The 16,225-nt window shown below is 41.8% G+C and overlaps 1 protein-coding gene across 1 annotated transcript in view; it reads right to left on the bottom strand.

Moving 5' to 3' along the window:
• The window catches only part of LOC126965201 (integrator complex subunit 1), a 109,538-nt gene that overhangs the window by 52,696 nt on the left and 40,617 nt on the right, over window positions 1-16,225 (bottom strand). The window contains exons 19-23 of the mRNA XM_050808642.1: window positions 10,241-10,378; window positions 8,820-8,994; window positions 4,545-4,636; window positions 3,203-3,345; window positions 2,901-3,067 (exon numbers count right to left, since the gene is read on the bottom strand). Of these exons, the coding sequence (XP_050664599.1) occupies window positions 2,901-3,067; window positions 3,203-3,345; window positions 4,545-4,636; window positions 8,820-8,994; window positions 10,241-10,378 (715 nt within the window). The remainder of the gene's footprint in view (window positions 1-2,900; window positions 3,068-3,202; window positions 3,346-4,544; window positions 4,637-8,819; window positions 8,995-10,240; window positions 10,379-16,225) is intronic.

The following is a 16,225-nucleotide window of genomic DNA, read 5'->3' as shown; positions in this document are numbered from 1 at the left end:
GTGCGGTAAGCCACACGTCCGTTACCTGGCGGCGCAGGCGGTCGCTGCAGACGGAGCGCTGCGGCGAAGGCGTGTCCGCCGGTGGCGCCGCGCGCTCGCTGCACGCGCAGGAGCTGCGCCATGTAGCCGCGCTCCACGCCCAGCCGCACTACGGCGCCCGCCGGGCACGTTGAGCAGCGCGCTGACAAGTGACAACACAATCTGTGCGGTAAGCCACACGTCCGTTACCTGGCGGCGCAGGCGGTCGCTGCAGACGGAGCGCTGCGGCGAAGGCGTGTCCGCCGGTGGCGCCGCGCGCTCGCTGCACGCGCAGGAGCTGCGCCATGTAGCCGCGCTCCACGCCCAGCCGCACTACGGCGCCCGCCGGGCACGTTGAGCAGCGCGCTGACAAGTGACAACACAATCTGTGCGGTAAGCCACACGTCCGTTACCTGGCGGCGCAGGCGGTCGCTGCAGACGGAGCGCTGCGGCGAAGGCGTGTCCGCCGGTGGCGCCGCGCGCTCGCTGCACGCGCAGGAGCTGCGCCATGTAGCCGCGCTCCACGCCCAGCCGCACTACGGCGCCCGCCGGGCACGTTGAGCAGCGCGCTGACAAGTGACAACACAATCTGTGCGGTAAGCCACACGTCCGTTACCTGGCGGCGCAGGCGGTCGCTGCAGACGGAGCGCTGCGGCGAAGGCGTGTCCGCCGGTGGCGCCGCGCGCTCGCTGCACGCGCAGGAGCTGCGCCATGTAGCCGCGCTCCACGCCCAGCCGCACTACGGCGCCCGCCGGGCACGCGTCCAGCGCGTTGAGCAGCGCGCTGACAAGTGACAACACAATCTGTGCGGTAAGCCACACGTCCGTTACCTGGCGGCGCAGGCGGTCGCTGCAGACGGAGCGCTGCGGCGAAGGCGTGTCCGCCGGTGGCGCCGCGCGCTCGCTGCACGCGCAGGAGCTGCGCCATGTAGCCGCGCTCCACGCCCAGCCGCACTACGGCGCCCGCCGGGCACGTTGAGCAGCGCGCTGACAAGTGACAACACAATCTGTGCGGTAAGCCACACGTCCGTTACCTGGCGGCGCAGGCGGTCGCTGCAGACGGAGCGCTGCGGCGAAGGCGTGTCCGCCGGTGGCGCCGCGCGCTCGCTGCACGCGCAGGAGCTGCGCCATGTAGCCGCGCTCCACGCCCAGCCGCACTACGGCGCCCGCCGGGCACGTTGAGCAGCGCGCTGACAAGTGACAACACAATCTGTGCGGTAAGCCACACGTCCGTTACCTGGCGGCGCAGGCGGTCGCTGCAGACGGAGCGCTGCGGCGAAGGCGTGTCCGCCGGTGGCGCCGCGCGCTCGCTGCACGCGCAGGAGCTGCGCCATGTAGCCGCGCTCCACGCCCAGCCGCACTACGGCGCCCGCCGGGCACGTTGAGCAGCGCGCTGACAAGTGACAACACAATCTGTGCGGTAAGCCACACGTCCGTTACCTGGCGGCGCAGGCGGTCGCTGCAGACGGAGCGCTGCGGCGAAGGCGTGTCCGCCGGTGGCGCCGCGCGCTCGCTGCACGCGCAGGAGCTGCGCCATGTAGCCGCGCTCCACGCCCAGCCGCACTACGGCGCCCGCCGGGCACGTTGAGCAGCGCGCTGACAAGTGACAACACAATCTGTGCGGTAAGCCACACGTCCGTTACCTGGCGGCGCAGGCGGTCGCTGCAGACGGAGCGCTGCGGCGAAGGCGTGTCCGCCGGTGGCGCCGCGCGCTCGCTGCACGCGCAGGAGCTGCGCCATGTAGCCGCGCTCCACGCCCAGCCGCACTACGGCGCCCGCCGGGCACGTTGAGCAGCGCGCTGACAAGTGACAACACAATCTGTGCGGTAAGCCACACGTCCGTTACCTGGCGGCGCAGGCGGTCGCTGCAGACGGAGCGCTGCGGCGAAGGCGTGTCCGCCGGTGGCGCCGCGCGCTCGCTGCACGCGCAGGAGCTGCGCCATGTAGCCGCGCTCCACGCCCAGCCGCACTACGGCGCCCGCCGGGCACGTTGAGCAGCGCGCTGACAAGTGACAACACAATCTGTGCGGTAAGCCACACGTCCGTTACCTGGCGGCGCAGGCGGTCGCTGCAGACGGAGCGCTGCGGCGAAGGCGTGTCCGCCGGTGGCGCCGCGCGCTCGCTGCACGCGCAGGAGCTGCGCCATGTAGCCGCGCTCCACGCCCAGCCGCACTACGGCGCCCGCCGGGCACGTTGAGCAGCGCGCTGACAAGTGACAACACAATCTGTGCGGTAAGCCACACGTCCGTTACCTGGCGGCGCAGGCGGTCGCTGCAGACGGAGCGCTGCGGCGAAGGCGTGTCCGCCGGTGGCGCCGCGCGCTCGCTGCACGCGCAGGAGCTGCGCCATGTAGCCGCGCTCCACGCCCAGCCGCACTACGGCGCCCGCCGGGCACGCGTCCAGCGCGTTGAGCAGCGCGCTGACAAGTGACAACACAATCTGTGCGGTAAGCCACACGTCCGTTACCTGGCGGCGCAGGCGGTCGCTGCAGACGGAGCGCTGCGGCGAAGGCGTGTCCGCCGGTGGCGCCGCGCGCTCGCTGCACGCGCAGGAGCTGCGCCATGTAGCCGCGCTCCACGCCCAGCCGCACTACGGCGCCCGCCGGGCACGTTGAGCAGCGCGCTGACAAGTGACAACACAATCTGTGCGGTAAGCCACACGTCCGTTACCTGGCGGCGCAGGCGGTCGCTGCAGACGGAGCGCTGCGGCGAAGGCGTGTCCGCCGGTGGCGCCGCGCGCTCGCTGCACGCGCAGGAGCTGCGCCATGTAGCCGCGCTCCACGCCCAGCCGCACTACGGCGCCCGCCGGGCACGCGTCCAGCGCGTTGAGCAGCGCGCTGACAAGTGACAACACAATCTGTGCGGTAAGCCACACGTCCGTTACCTGGCGGCGCAGGCGGTCGCTGCAGACGGAGCGCTGCGGCGAAGGCGTGTCCGCCGGTGGCGCCGCGCGCTCGCTGCACGCGCAGGAGCTGCGCCATGTAGCCGCGCTCCACGCCCAGCCGCACTACGGCGCCCGCCGGGCACGCGTCCAGCGCGTTGAGCAGCGCGCTGACACGTGACAAGACACGCGGTATTGACAAATTAAAATATCAAGTTCACAACAAAATATTTATATCTCATAAAATGTATACAATTGTATTCGCAAAACATCTTAGATTATTCCAGCAACAGCAATGCGTGTACCTCATCGCAGGCACGGGCATCCCGAAGGTCTGTATGAAGAGCGCCAGCTTGTGCGCGGGCAGAGAGCGCAGCCCCGCCTCCAGCAGCGCGGGCCGCGCCGACCGCACCAGGTGCAGCCGCAGCCAATCAGGGAGCAGCACGCCCTGCCGACACACAACTACTGTAGCCATATCACGTATCCTGACCGATCGTAAAACTTTCCTTGTGCTGCGTGCATGGTTTTAGAGCTCCGACAATATCAGCGCTTCCCAAGAGCTAGCCTCTGATCTTTCTTCCTACACTGAATAGGGCATGTACGAGTTGTAAACCATACATAATATTGTTGTAGGCATTTTCATTGACATTTGCCGCGATTCATAAACGCGTACATTTAATTTTCCTAATGAAATGAAGTTAGTCATCATTTATCATTCAATAGGAACGGTTTTAATTATCATAACTCATCGTTCCACTTTATCATTTATCATTTTATACCATATGTATGGATGGTATTGTGTGTGTTAAGTGTATTAGGTGCCCTATAGGGGCTAATGCCCCTATAGGCCCTAATACACATAAGTATCAAAAAGCAGTTGTACACAGGTAAAGCAGCGCAGTTCTTTAAACCTGCTTATGAAAAAACAACGAACAGCGCTTTCTCTATTTCTAGGCCGACATCCAGGGGCGTGCATACTATATAGGCAATAAGGCAGTGCCTACATTGCGAAGAACCTAGATAAAATATATATAGTACTAGTGTTAAGGTTGATAATTATAGTTAAATTTGGTTCTAAAACGAAACTTTTATGAAACACCCACTAATTAAATTTTTCCTTACGCTAGATACTAAATACATACCGTAGGCGGTCTCCAGATTGCATATTTAATATGCAACTTCAACAATTAGACCTTAAAACCTAGTACTGTCGGACTCAAGTGCAACTAAGACTAGTCAGATACTCAGTGCGTACCTTGCTAGAAAACAAATACACGCTCCTGCCAACAACACTTTTAATTTCGTAGATGTTATTATTTAGACTTTGAAAACAAGGTGGTGGAGATTACTACTATAATACTTACATCTTTGACTAATTTGACAGATTGTACTTATCACACCACTAATGTTGAGATATAAAAGGTGTAGCATTCGTTATCTAAACTATCGAGAATGTCGAGATCATGAGAATAGAAATTGACACATCACTTATATCAATTACCAACAGGGTGTCGTAAAACCCTTGGTGTGACGACGAGGAAAAAAGTTACTCGTAGTCGCACTGGTGTGACTCGAGTTGGGAATGCTTGCGATAACGTTATGTGTTCCAATGTCTGTGTTAAAGTCAAAGTGTAGAAGATGGCTGACCTCCTCGGCAGACTCGGTGGCGAGCGTTTCGGGAGCATCGGGTCCGAGCCACGTGCTCTGCAGCCAAGAGTACATCTCCTGGTTTGTATCATCTGGAAATTCATATTATTTAATTTTAGTAAATTATGGCGAATAATTCCATTTAAACTAATAACAAAATTTCCACATAAAGAGAATTATCTTTTTATCTACATCAAGTGTAAAAGAAGGTTAATTTTAAAGCTGCAGGCATACTTCGATCCCGCCAAGTATATATGGTACTGAATTGCTACTATATAATGGGTAAAAACTAGAAACAATATAATATATAAATTAGAAAGAGTTTGCTTTACTTATGTATGAAGTTATCTGGCATTAATTATGAAATTTTGAATAATTTAAATTTTACTTATTAGCGTCATTAATAAGGTAAACTATAAGATTTCGTTGCTTTTTAATTATTGTCATATATTAAATAGTATTTTTTAAGTAGCTATTTAATTTATTTTATTAGGAAAACAAACAGTATTGTAAACATGACATAAATAGGTTACAAAAAAGTATACATCTATAAACCATTTACAGTTTTCGCATCATATATAAGCGTGTACAAATAATGAACAAAAATACAAAAAAAAACAAAAAAACAAAAATAAAAATAAAAACAAGAAGTAATACAAAAAAGTATATAGATATAAATACACGAAGACAAACTGAATGGATATTATAGTATTCAGGTATTCAGCAATCAAGAGAACACACACTCATCCAACGCCTCGTCAATGTACCTCTTAACGCGTTTGGTGACGTATTGAATATATCGAAATCAGGCAAGTCTACTGATATCTGATTTATTGCTTGTGGACACCTTATAAAATATGAATGTTGCCTGTAATTAGTAATGCAATGAAGAACCTATATAGTTCATTTGGTCCTGGTGTAGTTATTGGGCGCTTTGATACCAATTTGTGATGTCAATTTAGAAGAATCTATCTTAGAGTGAAGTAACTTAGAGTAAAAAACAGTATCAGCTATTTGACGTCTTATTTGTAATGGAAGTATGTGATGCCTTTTACATCTTATTATATAATCTGCATCATATGTATTACACTTATATTGTAAATATCTTAAAAAACTTGTTTGAATTTTTTCAAGTCTATTAATGTGAACTTCATATTGAGGGTTCCAAACCTGAGAACAATATTCAAGGGTGCTTCGAACATATGAACAGTATAGTATTTTAATGAGTTTTATGCTAGAAAATTGAGAACATATCCGTTTGATGAAACCAGAAGATTTCTTGGCCTTTTTAACTATACTATCGATGTGTGTTTCATATGTAAGTTTACTGTCATGTGTTACACCGAGGTCTCTAATTTCTTTAACAGAATTAAGAACAACGCCCTTTATTTTATATTTGTATTCTATTATATTATACTTACGAGAAAAAGTAATGAATGACATTTTAACGCGTTTAGGTCTAGTTTATTAAGAAGACAGTATGCCTCAAATCTTTCCAGATCCGCTTGAAGAAGCTGACAATCTGAATCTCTGGTGATATTTGAGAATATTTTCATATCATCAGCATACAGCAAAAAATTTGATGTTTCAAAGCAACCGCGTACATCATTAATAAATATATTAAATAATAGAGGGCCTAGTAATGAGCGTTGTGGCACTCCAGAACAAACAGTAATCCAAAAAGAGACATAGCCTTTTACAAGAACTTGTTAAGACCTATTTTCAATGTAAGAGGTGAACCATCTGAATAGATTTCCATGTATTCCAGCAAATTGAAATTTCTGTAACAGTATGCAGTGATCAATTTGGTCAAATGCTTTACTAAAATCGGTGAAAACAGCATCTACTTGCCCACCTCCGTCCATACCTGTAGTCGTGTAATCAATAAATGATAACAGATTAGTGGTGGTCGACCGATTCTGCATGAAACCATATTGTTCAGGTTTGAACGTAGATTTTAGACAGCTGTAAACCTGACTGTAAATAATACGTTCAAAGATTTTGGAAAATATACATAGCTTCGAGATAGGCCTGTAATTTTTAATGTCATTTTTATTTCCATTTTGGTATACAGGAGTAACGAAAGCGGATTTCCATTTTTTAGGTACTATACCTTCATTAATTGATCTGATAAAGAGTATTGTCAATGGTTTAACAAGGCTATTGGAACAAGAGGATATAAATAATGGGTCGATATGATCTGGTCCCGATCCTTTTGTAAGATCAACTGACTTAAGGTGTTTCATAACTGTAGAATCATCAATATACAGTACGGTGCTGATAGTGCTGCTATAAACAGAAGGGCAATGATTAACTGTATGTGAGCTTTGATGAGGCTGTGACGTGGGAATGAGGAAATTAGGCTGAAAGTATTGAGAAAAGAGATTACATATTTTATCACTTTAATGTTAATGTGGATGGTAGAGAATTGGAGCCTTTTTTATTTGATTTTACCAAAATAGTTTAAGATTCGCAGCAAAGAAGTTTCCATAGTTTTAATGTAGTTCCTATGACATTCATCCTCCAATTCCTTAGCTCTTTTCCGTAGGATAGAAAAGGAAACATAATCATCGGTGTTGCCATATGTGTAATATTTATTTATATATTTAAATTTTTCTTTAAGTATTTTTTTCAGAGGTATAGTGTATCACAGTGGAAAAGATTTCGCATTAATATATTTTTTGGGTATATAGTTATTAATTAAGTAATATAAGTGATTATATACACAGTCCACAGCTTCATCCACGGTCCCACAATTTAGACATTTATCCCAATCAATCTCTCTAAGTGACGAATTGATATTTACATAATCACCTGATCGGTACAGATATTTAAACCTAGGGCTAACCTTAAGTAAATCAACTTCACTAGGAGTTAATGATATAAGGACAGACTTGTGATGAGCATCTTCCGGTACTAAGGGGTCTAGACTGGTTTTAACAGATAAGGTATTATTACTTAGAATCCAATCTAGTACTCGGTTGTTGATATTATAAGAACAATTGAACTGCCGCAAGCTTGCTTCTAGTAAAATATCAATAAAATATATTTGTGCGTCTCCCTTAATACCTGTGGGATCGGGGTGATCATCATAATGGTACGTAGTCCATTGGATATCTTTCATATTGAAATCTACCGCAATAGTAAAAATATCACCAGGACAGATCAATTACTACGGATTGTTTATCTGTAAAATTTGTTAGCTGAGAATTATGGGTAGGTCTACGGAAGTTTTCGATAGCCTAAGACCCTGATATTGGCAAACGGGTTAATATTAATATATAATCAATCCAATAGAAAAGTCTTAAAAAAGCATTACAAAAACTATAATAACATCATCCTCGTAAACAAAAATATTCATAAAATGAAAACTACTGAGACAAACTATGTAAATTTTTTAAGGTACCAAATAGCAAACATTCCGCATCAAATTGAAGAAGAATCATAAAAATCGGATCATAAATTTTAGCGTAATCGGTGTACATATGTAAAAAAAATACCAATCGAATTGAGAACCTACTCCTTTTCGAAGTCGGTTAAAAAATAATATAAACACCTCGGTTAGCTTGAGAGATTAAAGAATATGATATATTCTTATACAAGTAATTTTCTACTACTCGACTAAGTCAAGTTAGTAAATCCCAGAATCTGTTCAAAAAAAATTACGAAATTCAAAGGAATTGATAAAAAACATAACGAATAGTGATTACAAAATAAGAAAAAAGATGGAAGTTTTCAAAATCGTAAAGAGAAGGGAATCTGCGTACTATTACCACCTATACAAATGCAAGAAATATGATTTAATCAGTATCATTGAGGGTAACCTAGAGGGAAGCAAAAGAAGTATAGGGGAATGATCACCAACATCTCTTAAGGGGTTATGGTACCAGAAGAATTCGGTGTAAGTGGTTAAATAGAAGAAGCCGGTACTCGGAAGCGCCTCTCTGTCGGCACAAATTTGCGCCTTATATGATAATTGCAGGCGGTAGCATGAATTGAAGTACTGTCTTGCCTTATTGAGTACTCAAAGCTTTTAGAGGCCAATTTAACCATCTCATCGAAGTGACCATGAAAATGAACTCCGCCCGCTTTATGAACTACGATACATATGGCAGTTAGAGGAGTGATCACGAATCGAAGAGATACGACAAAGGGAGAAATTTTAGCAGTGAACGCAAAAAACTTGTCTTCTTATCTTCTTCTTCTTTGTCATCCGGCCCTATTCCTAGGCACAGGTGACGCGGAGGAGGGTGTATTGAGCGTGTTGTCACTCACACACGGACGGCCCGTAGCAGAGCAGCTTGAGGTGCGCGTGCGCCACCACCACGTGCACGGTGGCGCGGCGGCCACTGCGCCACGCCAGCGACACGCGCTCACCGCCCGCGCCCCACGCACCCGCCTCGCCCTCCTCGCCCCCCGCCGCCCCCGCCACCTCCCCGACCGCCAGCACCTGTACGAACACGATACACATTCGCTCGTTAATATCTCTGCATGGTTGGGTATCCAATATACAAAAATATATGTAAAAAATACTCCCAGCACTTTAGCTTGTCGTCAAGCGGAGACACGTTTCATTGCAGATAAAATAAAAAACAGCAATAATAAAGTAAAAGCGACTTGGAATGTAATTAACAATGAAACTGGTAGATCGAATTGCCGTAACACCTCTGTGTGTTCAAATAGTAATATTCGCGTTGTAAATTCGGAAATAGAAATTGCAAATGAATTTGATAAATACTTTTCCGAAATCCCAATTATCACGACCAAAGACCTAAGCTCTTCACCAAAAAGAGCACATGATATGCTTAAATAATTTCTATTGATTTGAAATTTAAGTATGTTAAAGGTAGCGATAGGTTATACTTTTGTTTAAATCGGGCAGTTCTTTTGACCCGGCTGATTTCAGGCCTATTTGAGTGCCGCCTGTTTTTGTAAAATTTTTGAAAAACTTTTACTTCAGCTACAAATGCTTTTTTGAAACTTATTGAACAAAAATCAATTTAGTTTCACTACGAGCTTATCAACAATTAATGCGGGTACTAGACTCATTGCGCACATCTTAAACGCCTGGGAAGAGTCACAGGATTCATTCGGCATTTTTTGTGATTTGTCCAAAGCATTCGACTGCGTCCACCATAAAACTTTATTATTAAAACTCAAGCATTATGGAGTAAAAAAAAGAGCCCTAAATCTGTTAAAATCATATTTAAGCGAAAGAGTTTAGATATTTGATGTAAATGGCAAATGGTAATCGAGTAAACCTGTAGGAATAGGTGTTAGGAGTAGCTTAGAGAAGATTGTTTCGTTTGCTAATGATACTTCACTTATTTTAAAAATAAAGCGACGTGCAGATATTGATAACAAGATAAACAATGCACTCGCAAGGATAGTGCGTTAGTTTGAGACGAATTATCTGCACTAAAACAGTAAAAAAACAAAGTTTTCATTACACCAAACACAGTGGAGGTACAAACCAACATACTTATAAATGACCAGAGATTGCAACTTGTGAACACTACAGTCTCCTTGGGTATCACGTTAGATAAAAAGCTTCAGTGGGGTCCACATATTGTTCAACTAGCACATAGACTCATCTAAACTAAGCTCAGCTAAGCGAACGCTTGTAGGTAGTTTCCATACTGAGACATATATATCTACTGTTGTATAGGTGTCATAATTTGGTGGGGGTATGTCACCTGCTTGAGATGCGTGTGCAAGATGAGTGTGGCGGCGTAAAGCGCGCGATGCTGCGAGCTCTGGTCGCCGCGGGCGTCACTCGCCGGCAGTACGTGGCCCATCACGGTCGTACGCTCCATCAGCACTTGACTGAGGTCCTTACAACGAAACATAACAATGGTAAGTAAATCAAATACTTGTTACAATAAAATATAATGTAAAATAATAATACTGCCCGAGGATCACGAATGTCAGTATCGTGAGTTATGGATTATGGACGCGAAAAATTGAGAATTAGGATAAGATCTTTTTTAAATAACTTTATTATATAAATATCAGTGATCAGACAATACAAATCTAATACGAGTATATTGTAAGAATCAGTATAATAGATTTTGTTTCTTTTTATGGAACTTGAAATTTTTTTATTAATTAACTAAAGATGGTCATCTAAGAATTTTGAGTTTGTCCAATAATATAGATAATAATAATATAGTATACAATATAGACAATGCACCTCATACAAAATCAAAGCTGAAATATGGCACATGCCACAAATGACACCATAATAAGCTTCGACTGCTATGTCTATACATTTCTGAGTTTACTCCAGTTGTTTAAAATATTATTTGTCAATAGGCAGCAATGTAAACACTATTTCAGTTTGAGCTGCGCATTTTGAACCCGATTTGGACGATGACATCAGTGGAGTAGCTGTTAGGTATTTTATTAAACCCAGAAGAAAAAGAGCGTTCTTATAAGTTTTACGTTCGTCAGTCTGACCCTATTTTCTGATGAAGATCTGTTCAGTCGGACATGCTCATTGTCAGATCTGGACCAAATCAAGGGACCACACGGGAAGCACCAGCTTTCAAATAAAAAAAAGGATTATCAAAATCGGTTCACCCAGTCGAAAGTTCTGAGGTAAGGTAAATTGAGAACCACCTCTTTTTTGGAAGTCGGTTAAAAAGAGCGACTCTATTGTTTTCATTCCTGATTGTGTCCTTTCATCTGTCCCATTCTGACAAGCGGGTCTTGTCTCTGCTTTTTGCACATCAATCTTATTTATTTATTTATTTAGGTTCACCAACAGATTATACACTATTACTAGCATATAAAAATAACAAAATAAGTATAAATTATGGTGTAAATCCAATTACAGGCAAACCAGCATGCAATTTTGGGTTGCATAAGTGCGGGGTTGCAAGTTTACAAAGAAAAAATATTGTATTGTACTATTATAACGTAGAAGTAACAAGTGAAAAAAAAAAATATAAAAATTAAATTTTGGATATAAATCAAAACAAAGCATAAGTTATATGGTTTCTGCACTGATAAATTGCTGCAATATTTTTTTGTAATGCGTAGGGGAGGAGTGGATGTCAACACGAGTAGTTTTGAAAAGATTATTGTGCTCCTGGCAGATCCTTTCTAAAACACTATTAGCATCGAATTCAGTTCTATATAAATTTCTAATAAAAGGTTTGAAATTTGTGAAACGTGCACTTTCGCGTGGCACTGAAAATTTAATTTTGGCTAGGATAGTGGGACAGTCTAATTTGTGATTTAAAATTTTGTATAGAAACATTTGATCATTCACCCAGCGACGATTTTCTAGTGACGTTATATTAAAGAAATGCAATCTATCGTTATAAGAGGTTAACTCGAACTGTTTTTTTTTTCATGTACTGACAACAAAAAAAGAAAGCGTTTCTGGATTCTTTCGATTCTTTTGATAGGATCCTTACAGAATGGATTCCAAACGGTGGGGCAGTATTCTAATAAACTACGAATTAGAGCAAAATAAACCATTTTAAGAGCTAAACATGATTTAAACGTTTTGCAATTACGCCAAACAAAGCCTAATAATTTGTAACATTTATTGATTGTTACATCTATGTGTGTATTGAAGGATAATTTCTTGTCTAAAATAATTCCAAGGTCTCTGATTTCATCCACTTCATCTAACAAAAGATTATTTAAAGAATATGAAGTATTAAGCGGAAGCTTATATAAATGAAATAACCTTACCGATGATTGATGACACACCACCTTTTTTTGAGTCATTAATAATATTTAAGCACTTCTTATAGCACACTTAGGCTTGTTGTTTGACACATAGTTGACACCAGGTGCGTGCATTTTACTTAACCCAAAGGTATTTAGTATCTAGATACTAAATACCTTTGGGTTAAGTAAAATTTAATGAGTGGATGTTAGATAGAAGTTTGGTTATAAATAATCGGAACCAATTTAAACTAAATTAACTTTAACACTAGTGCTATATTTATTTAGGTTCATAACGAGGTAGGCACTAAGGAGAAAAGTGTGCTTACATTGGCTTTAAGCACACTTTTACCGTTCCGCTGTTAGACTGCAAATGATATGTCCATATGTATAGAACGTCATTGAGTTTGTCTTAAGAATCCTATCACTAAGATAGAAGAGTACGGAGACTAGAGTTGGAGTACTTTTTGTGATAGATACACATTTTTGCCAATGGCACTCTTCGATCCAACTTACAATCTGACGATAGAAAAGAATAGATCATTCAATCGCGACAAGCAACGTGGTACCCGAAAGCTGATTTGCGAGTGTTATCAAAGGACAATATTTATTTATTTATCCTTAATGATACATCAACAGTACACACATATAACAATTACATAACACTATCTACGAAATTACATTACTGATGCGAGTGCCAATATCAGATGTACACAACATTCACAGTTGCTGCTGTGACAATTATTAACTATTACATACTTATTATTACTAACTATGAACTAATTAATAGAATAAAATAAAATTTAATAACATTTTAAAGTTGATTATAGACTTTAAGTTACATAAGTTCAACTATAAGATATAAAAAGGATAAAAGATAAAAAATAAATACCGAGTGGTTTTTATTTATTGTAATGTTTCCGAAGATTACGATTAAATTCCTGTAGACTATTGGCAAATATGTCTAAGTTCTCGATTTTTTTTTTAACTCATTGTACTGCCTAAGCAGTCGTGGTACTGGTGAAATAACCCTAAGATTGTTCGATAGCGCGGTATATCAAAAATACACGAATTAGATTGACGAGGCATGCTGTGAGGGATGTATATTTTAACAGCTTGTAATAATTTTGTACAAGAAATAATACCGTTTATTAATTTATATAAGAAAACTAAACCTAAATTATTTCTTCAGTTATAGAGAGTGTTCAACTTAAAAAAATTACTTCTGTCACTATAAGAGCTTCACCCAAATATTTTTTTTTCTACTACAACGGCTATGTTTAAATGTGATAGGAGTAAAATCTTTGCTCTACCACAAAAAACGAAGACACCTTATTTAAGTGTGTTGTTCGTGGCTCGCGACACCAATAAAAATACAAGAGACCATTGTTTAGCTTTAGAATCTAAAGTTATAAAAATATTGATAATTAAAAAAAAATCAGCTCGTGAGGGATTTGAACCCCCGACCACCTCTGTTATTTGAATTTAAGCGGGCGCTCTAACCGCTGAGCTAACGAGCCGGAAAACGTTGGTTGAAACAAGCTCATAATCTTGCGATATGACGTCACCGCAATCGATTCAAGGTTAGCGACCGCTTTTGAATATGAATCACAATTGATATACCACAGCGTCCGTGGTGATTGAAACTTTTTGGAATGCAATATGAAGTATGTCTTTCAAATTGTAATGATTGGCAAAACTTTACTTTTTGATAGAATTTTTCGCAAATATAAAGCTGAAATTACGCAATAAATTTATTACCTTATTTATGACCTATGCCTATTTAATAATTAGAGAAAAAAAACATGAAAATTTTTCGCAAGAGAAAATACCGTTGGGATTTGGCATTGATCGCAATAATTAAAGCATAAACTCATATTTATCAAAATCGGCCGTCTACGTTGAGACTTTACGATGGGCACATATTAAACATTCCAGAAATTCGATACAGTTTGGTCATAATATATTATATTGATTACATACCTACATAGCTCAGTGGTTACGAGCCTACATACTAAGCTAGAGGTCCCGGATTCGAATCCCGGTAGGTGCAAACATTTATATGATGAATATGGATGTTTGTTTCCAAGTCATGGATGTTTATGTGTATTTATGTATGTTTAAGTTAGAATATCGTATTAAATATATGGTCTTACAACCCATAGCACAGGCTACGCCTAATTTGGGGCAAGATGGTTTGTGTAAAAGTGTGTCAATATTATTATTATTATTGATCTGACTCAGACGAGTTATAGACAATTACATATCTCCAATTAGAAGTTGAGTTTAAATACTTTTAAAGTAAAAATTACATGCTTTCCTTTAATGTTTGAAAAATATGTTTATTAAATGTAGGTACAACTTGGGCGAATCAAGATGACACCTGGCTCAAATGTCGTTTGTGCAAAAAAATTTTTGTTTCCATTTCACTATTTCGGACGAAAACGAATAATATTTTAATTTTTTAAACGTCTCATGCATGTATATTAATAAATTACATAGATTTATCGGTTTTAGGTAGTATCTTGTAGTTGACATTCGACTTATATGGAAATAAAAAAAAAAGATCTGTTTTCCTAGGTATACACATAATTACGGCAAAAAAGTGGAAATGTAAAATTTTGGAAAAATAAACTGAGGGTACCTAAAACTCTCTACCCCATCATCAAAATAAATGTATTTTATTTTCAGCAATAAGCAGACAAAATACTAAATCACTTTTGCAAACAACGTGTGATGGCAATTTTTATGCCCATAAAGCTTCACTGAACGCACGCAAATATATTTGGTAAATTTATTACTTATTAAGCTCACACATTAAATAAATATAAAATATAACCTATATTTTATATTTATTTTCAGACAAAGCAACGATGATAAAAGACCATTGTTGTGCCGCCCGTATTTTGATTACTAACATATTTTGCATTTAATAAATACCCTATCTCTATTTTGAATGTAATAACTAATTTGAAAAATATTACCTACGTCACAAAATAGTAGATTGTTAACCTAGGGTAGAAAGAATCAATTCCCGAGGTACCTATTTAGACGCCCGAACGCAGCAAGGGCGGCTATAGTCCGAGTAGGAATTGAATATTTTACCCGTGTGCTTCTTTACTTTTCATTTCGAATATGAGGAAGATAAAAGTAGTTGTTTATCTGAAATAGTCATTGATAATATACAATAATATTAGTAGTACCTATTTAAAATTAATTGTCAAATTAGGACAATTTATGTCGACTTTTTAAATTTTAAATATGGAATTCACCGCGTAATTGTTGCGGCTTATTCCGCTCAAAGAAGTTTACGCTATGTTCACACTGGCTGTTTAGAAAGTCACATGGCCGCACCATATTTTTTAATAAGTTTGTTAGTCTTTAAGTCTGACAACAGTTCTATTTTCAAAGTTCATTCCGGCTCTTAGGTGGGAAGTAATTTGTATGAGTTTTTCCCTCTCTATGCAGGGAAGCAGCATTTTACACCCAATAATCAGATCAAAACAACATTACTTTCCGAGTATGAGAAACGAAAAAGAATTTAGTTGTTTAAGGTTTCTTAGTTCCCAAACAGGAACGACTTAGGGGCCTCCAAGTTAAGAGCATACACATGCTGTTGCGGATGTCCATCCCTCACCGCCGTCTATACTCTCTAGCAAAACAGTTTAAAACTACCCCACTTCATTTGATTTGGATTTCGCATGAAAACTCATTCCACAGGTTGGTAGGTAAAGTTTACGTACAAGAACAGTACAAACTAGTCAAGTGCAACTCGGACTTTATGTTCTATGACACTTATGTACTTTTTAAAAACTTTTTTAAGGGGGCATCCATAAAATACTCCACACAATAATGAGGCGGGGAGGGGTCCCAAACGTTGTGACATCACATTTTTTCAAAACATCATATATTTTATATATGCATTGTAACGGGCAGGGCTTATCACTTAAAAATATGGTTAACACCTATAACAAGGACGAGGCAGGGGTCAAAAAATC

Source organism: Leptidea sinapis, chromosome 6 (genome assembly GCF_905404315.1).
Source record: "Leptidea sinapis chromosome 6, ilLepSina1.1, whole genome shotgun sequence".
In the NCBI taxonomy this organism is placed as follows: domain Eukaryota; kingdom Metazoa; phylum Arthropoda; class Insecta; order Lepidoptera; family Pieridae; genus Leptidea; species Leptidea sinapis.
Note: the sequence above shows the minus strand (reverse complement) of the source record. Positions and strands in the feature narration are given on the sequence as shown.